Source organism: Buceros rhinoceros, unplaced genomic scaffold (genome assembly GCF_000710305.1).
Source record: "Buceros rhinoceros silvestris isolate BGI_N320 unplaced genomic scaffold, ASM71030v1 scaffold40961, whole genome shotgun sequence".
NCBI lineage: Eukaryota > Metazoa > Chordata > Aves > Bucerotiformes > Bucerotidae > Buceros > Buceros rhinoceros.
Window position 1 is genome coordinate 1 of NW_010394384.1, and position 6,767 is coordinate 6,767.

The 6,767-nt window shown below is 42.3% G+C and overlaps 1 protein-coding gene across 1 annotated transcript in view; it reads left to right on the plus strand.

Moving 5' to 3' along the window:
• The first annotated feature begins 4,118 nt into the window (after positions 1-4,118).
• The window catches only part of LOC104501403 (chromosome unknown open reading frame, human C10orf71), a 4,700-nt gene continuing 2,051 nt past the window's right edge, over positions 4,119-6,767 (plus strand). Inside the window, exon 1 of the mRNA XM_010145205.1 lies at positions 4,119-6,767. This exon is cut by the window's right edge and continues 1 nt beyond it. Coding sequence (XP_010143507.1) covers positions 4,119-6,767 — 2,649 coding nt within the window.

Consider the following 6,767-nt stretch of genomic DNA (forward strand, 5'->3'; position numbering starts at 1 on the left):
ACACCAACCACAAGGTTCCCTTTGTTTCCTCTGTCTCTAATTCTTACCCATATGCTTTCAACCTGCTCGTGGCTGTTCTTCAGAGACAGCTTTTCACACTATATATTGCTTGATGTAGATGGCAACACCTCCACTCCTTCTTCCTCGCCTGTCTCTTCTGAACAGCCTGTAGCCATCAATAATTACACTCCAGTCATGGGATTTGTCCCACCAAGTTTCAGTAATGGCAACCAGTTGTAGCTTTCTAGCAGCACTGTGGCTTCCAACTCCTCCTGTTTGTTGCCCATGCTGGTTTTCCAACTTGAATCATTACACTGTCCAAGTACTAGTATTATGACTAGGCAAGACAAGGATCTTCACAAGGGTTTCAGAGACAGTGATAGCCACTATTCTTTTTTTAATCAGTGGCGCGACACTGTTTTTGTAACAGTGACTCCATCTAGGGAAATAATTGCTGAGACTACATCATGATCTCCGTGTTTACTGATACCCTACTCACTTTTCAGCAAATGTTCTCAGTTTACGAGGGACAAGAAATTTCTTCAGACCTCTGTCCACGAGATCTGAAAGCCAAGCTTCCTCCTAGTTTGGGTACCACCACCAATAAATAGTGATAAACATTGTACTGCTGGAATTTAGTCAACAGCCCCGTTGATGAGTAAGCCAGAGCACGATCACAATCTCCCACAGCTGTGTTTGCTTTGCATAGATAAGAGTACCTCAGAAAGAAAGAGTAAAATCGTAATTTGACCTCTGAGCAATGAGGTAACGGAGTACACAGCTCTGCAACGAGGATGCCCTTATATATCTGACTGCATCAAGATGTGGTGCTGGGGGTTTTTTTCTTTGATTTTACTTTTTTTTTTACTCAGACATCTTAAATGTCACAAAATGTCACAAAAAGCTCTGATTGATACAGGCTTGTATTACACTGAAAACTGTCCTTCCTCAGGTAAGTTGTAGAAGACCACCCCAGTGGGTGAGCTCTTGTTGCCACTTTCGCCAGCGTGTTTTGAATATCATGGGCTGACAATAAGGTCAGGGAATCTCAGAGGAGATTCTTGCTTCACAAAAATTTGCTGTAGTTACACCTATGTGCTATTTGCATTACTTCAGAGACAGGAAGTTCTCCTTGTAGGAAATGGATATATTCTTGCAAAGGTTAAGCAAACTAACCTGAACCTTGGTGGTCTCCACAGCAAAAGGACAGCAGCAATGCACATTCACCATAGCTAGGTTTTCCTTTAGCATCTCCTGATTCTGGTTCAGGCATGAAAGCAAAAAGATGGTTTGTTATTGCCCCTCACCATCCCGGCTGCCCACCTTCCCTCTCCTTTACAACAGGGACAGTGAAAAGAATAGACTTTCAGACCTCAGCTACATTAGTTGTTAATCTGGTATAGTGGGGTCTGTCTATATTTGTTGGCAGTAGGAAGTCATATACAGGTGGAGTGGAGAGACATATTTTCCTCTACAGTAGCTCTGAAAGGGTGGCATAGCAGGACATAGATAGCAGCAGGGAAGAAGTCATCTGGGACAACTTCTCTTTTTAGCCTGGAGATCTCACCCAGGCTTTGCAATTGGCAGACTACCAGGAAACCATTTCTCCTCACTCAGCTGTTAGTTCCTGATGGGGCTACTGGTGGGTGCTGGAGATTGTGGGTAACTGTTTGCTAGGAACCTGACTGGATTCCACGAGATACCAAACCCTTAAGGTATCTGGTTATTATTATCACTCTGGAGTGTATACTTGTCTCTTTTGGTAAGAACTGTGATTGAACAAATAAATGAAGGAATACAGCACAAGACAATCTTCAGGTCATACAAACAAGTGTCTTTATTTTGAAATTGCAGAGTTCACTTAAGATCAAAAAATGCTGAAGGTCGGAAATATCCCAAGGTGTTCCACTACTACTGTTGAATCGACATCACTGGACTGTTTCTACCTCCTCACTGAAGATGAACAAAAATGAAGCTAAATACAAGCATAAGAGGGAGTTCTAAAGATGATAAACAAAATTACATGGCAGGTATGTACACACACTTCCCACTTATGTAACAGTTAAGAATCAAAACTAAGAGCGGCTTTTTTCCTTGCTGTATTATGCAAAAAAATGTATGTGCAGTGAGGGGAGTGAAACTCACTTTTGAAAAAATCTTTGTACAAAGTAAAATGGAGATGATCTATTAAGCTTATTTTATTTCTAGTGTTAATCTATTGTAGTTAGTCATTGGAATTGTATGGCTGGAAGGACAGCATCGAGATTCACGGTGATACTTCAAGTCTAAAAATAGGTTGGCTGAGGTTTTTTAAGTAGAAAAAGAAGGTGAGGAATGTTTTCATTTGAAGAAACAACTGAGTCTGAGTAATTCATCTAATAAAGCCCAGTTCATCTGACTTTTCGTACTTTGACCAGCACTGAGTCATCAGAGAGAAAAATGTGCCCTGTCCAAGGGTTTCACTGAGATGAGCCAACATAGAATCATGGATTTGGACAATTGGAGGGGCTGAAATCCGGATCTAGGTTTCATTGCTCGGTTCTAAAGGGAACCCAAGCTTGAGATGGAGACAGCTTCTACTTGCATAGAAGCTAGAAGCTGCTGTGGGTGTGAACTGTGGTGTTTCAACTCATCACAAGTTCATGATGCAATAGCGCTAGGAAATGTAGATGAAGATCAGATTTTCCTTAAGGAGTGGGTTTTAGCTAGCTCTTGAATATGCTTTTTAACTGAGTCTTTCTGTAGTTTAAGCCTGCTCAAGCCCTTGAACGTGAGAATAAGCCTCTGAAGAGTTTACAGAGTAAACTTTAAATTTAGCGTTTTAGTGTACAGATTTCAAGTATAGCTGAAGGGTCTGTTTTGCTTTTACTCAAAGGGTCTATTTTGTTTTTACTTGTTCCATCCAGAGATTCCTTCCTCCTGACATCAGACTGTGGAGACAGACAAAAACTGCAACTCTGTGGCCCCTGACTGTGCATTGTAATCAGGGGTTAATGGAAGGCTGTGATAATTTATATTGTGTGGAATAGGTTACCTTTTGCTCCCGGCAGTTCTGGAACTGAAATTAAATGTTCCCTGTGCTCCTTTAGTGGGTCTGCTAAGGTCCCCTAGGCACTCCTGCCTTCTACTGGCTAAGGTGATACTAGCAGCCTCTTCAGTTTCAAGATATCAACCTAAACGCATCTGAATATGGGTGGGTAAAGATTCTACCCCAGCAAGATTTCCTTGGAACATCCTAATGGACAGTAAATCCTCTTTACCTATCGGGCCATTTGGCTTTCACAAACAAGGGCTCTGCTCAGCGTAAGCATCACAGGAAAGCTCCAGCTTGATGCAAGCAGGTTCATCTCTATAGACTTCATTTTCCACAGTTATGAGCAATCAAATGAGTGAGAATAGAATCTCCTATAATAACTTTAATCATTTCTCACAAAACGTTTTAAATTACAAATATTATGTCTCACCAAGTAAGTTCTATCAACTTTTCTTTAATTTTGGACATACTGTACAATTGTGTACCCAATGACACTCTTTTTAAGTAAGTTTTCGCCCTTTTTATTACTAATTCTCCCTGACTAAATAAATGGCTAATCTTCTTAGCTAAATACAAGCACAGCACTTGGAAGTGTTTATGGTTGGAGGTATAGAAAGCAAAGTAGTTGAAATTTGGCTCTTATATCCTTGTTTAAGAGCCTAAGTAAAGAATCTGAGGTGGAAACACTTTTTTAATGGCACTTCCCAGACATTAAACTATCTATCTGCCATGGGCCACTTGAATTGACCAAAATAACCATTATTTTTCATGTGGTTTATTGTTATGCTAGCATCTTATTTAGAATACATGTAGAGGCAAATCAGTCAGAGACTGATATATCTGGAAAATGCTCTCTATCTGATAGTGTTAATAGAGAAAAATGTAACTTGCAATTTTTGGCTTTGCAGAAAAGAAAATATCCTTCAGCTATTCCGTAAGATGAATCGACGTGCCGTAGCATCGTCTGGAGGAACTGCTTTGTGCTCGTGAATTGCAAACAGTTGGCACCACCCCACACAGTTATCTGCCTCTTTGACTCCTGAGATTAATCCTTTCGATAATTCATTCATGACTCCCATGAACAATGCAGGGAAATAAGAAACATACTGAAGGACACAGTGACTCCTCAAGTATTGGGAGTCTCCTGGATGACACAGACAGAGAAGTGAGCAACCTCACAGACCGGGCTTTCAAAAGTTTGTGTGTGGCAGAACTTGAAGACTCTTACAGTGAACCAGATCTTGCTATTTCACCTGACTTTGCCCTCCAGTTCTCTACTAAATTTCACCCAGGGACGCTAAACCATGCCATCAAGAAAAGCAATGTCTGTAACACACTAACAGCAAGAAACAATGAACATACAATATGGGCTTCCACATTCCAGCAGCTACCAAAGTGTTCTTCAGAGGAGAAGAGGATTGCTAAAAATAACACCTTTGCCACAGAAAGGAAGAACCTGAATTTGCCAGTCCCTGGTCCAAGGAACAATAAGCATGTTTCAAAAGTGTCATCGTTAATTAAGACATTTGATAAGACTGCAGACCAAGGGTCAGGAGGTTCCCTGATAGCCATTAAGCAGCCCACTAAGAATAGCTTTCAAAAATGTAAATTAAATCATGGAAATGATATGGTTTGCTGGGATGACAGAGACATTTTAAGCAACAAAGAACTTTCTGAATTTTCTGAGGTTAGTCAAGGTAGCCACGATCTCAGTGGCAAACATGAGCCACAGAAGAGACCTAATAAAATAGATCTGAGTTATTGTTGCTCTGATGGTTATTATCCTGTGCTCATTGAGATGTCAAAAGTAGCCAAGTCAAATTTTTCCCGTTCTTCTAAAAAGGCTTTAAAAAACAGAAGTGTGAAAGTTAATGAGCCAGCAAAAAAAGGAAATTTTCTTCACAGTGAAAATAGTGCTTTTGAATCATGGAATGTTCATCACAAAAAACTGACTGAAAAAGAGGAATTTGTTGATATAAAAATGAGAAAGGAAGGTCTTACATACCTGGAAGAAGCACCATTTATTAAAGGATCCCACACACGTGAACATAAATTGCCACCTGTCAAAACCACTATTGCTAAGAAGCAGGAGAAAGATTTTCAGGTGAAGCCAACTCCACCAGAAGCTACTTTCAGCACTCCTCTCCCAGCTGTATGTGTACCTCAGGGACCCCTCCCTTCAGAAAATGAACTTTCTGCTGCTCTTCCTCCAGCACCACCCCCTAGAACCCATGTGCACCAGGGGCCTCCTCGGCCACCCCCTGTCCTGCAGGCACTTCCTCTTCCACTCCTCACCCAGCAGGGCCATCCTCCAACACCCCCTACCCATGAAACCCCTCCTGTGCCACCACCCCCGATGCCAGCTCAACTTTCTCCCCCTGCCTTGTCCCAGGCCTCCATCTCACCCCAGCCCACAACTTACAGGATGGTTTCACCCTCACCCATGTCCCAGGCACCCAGCCCACCTCCACCGAGACCCCAGGCCACCTTAACCAAAGAGGAGGCCCTCAGTCCCCAACTGAGCAATACCTGTCCACCCTGGAGGAGACAGAGGGCTACCAAAGGGGCAGCAGAGAAGAGACAGACTTCAAAGAACTTCACAGCCTGTGATGAGATGTGCTCATTGCCTGAAAAAGCAACTGGTGCTGAACCTGCTCTGGACATGACTCCTCTGGCTGAACAGGTAAACTCCCCTGGATCGGTCAGTCCCTCTTTCAACATCACCGAACTCTTAACACCCATCATACCACCGAAACAGGAGGTGGATGCTGTTGAAAGTCAGCTGATTCCGCTGACACCTCCTCCCTTTGAGAATACGGCAGCAAAAGACGATGAAGGGAGTGAGTTTGATGATTACAAGTCTCGGGATAGTTACAAATCAAAAGCATCAAGTCTGTTATTCAACTTGAAGGATGTGCGCAAACGTGTTAAAAGCATTTATACCCCTTCTCCCCTGTTAAGGGCCTTGGAGGAGAAAAATAAAAGCAGGGAAAATATACAGGACAGTACAAAAATTAATCCTTCACTTCCAACTTTACAAGAAAAACGTAACAAAAATACCGCAGAGAAAGATGAATTGAGTGATATAACGGCCATATTGCCTGGCAGTGTTCGTGAGAAGGACAATAAAGCTGATTTAACCGGGCACTTTACAGACAATTACCTGACTTTGAGTTCACCCCAGACAACAGCAGACCTTTTATTTTACCAAACTGGAGACAACTTGCAGAAAGATGATTCAAAACACAAAGATCTGATTAAAGACACAAGGAATAATGAAAACTTTCCTTTGTTTGGACATGATTCAAATAAAACCGATTTAAGAAAACATCTGCAATATCCATCACTGAAACCGTTCAGTAGAGACAACGCAGATACAACGGTTGGGCAGCCCATGCAAAATCCCAGTGCTCAGGATGAGGAAAATGAGAGAAAGGCTGCTATTCAGAATGAAAATTTTGCCTTCAAAACACTCTCAAACCAACTCTCATCCACAGAGAATGTGCCTTACAGCGGCACCCAAACCCATATGGTGGTACCTGGCCATGAAGCACAAGGCAAAAGAAGCACTAGTTCTTCAGAGCAATCTTTTGTCTCCACGGTAGAGCAGCCACTGGAGGAAGAGACGTTTCTGCCGGTGTCCCCGACGCAGAAGACATGCCTTCAAGAAAGCCAGAGGACTAAGAGTGAAATGGGTGCAGACAGTCAGAAAAGCCACAAGGAGAGAGGGAAA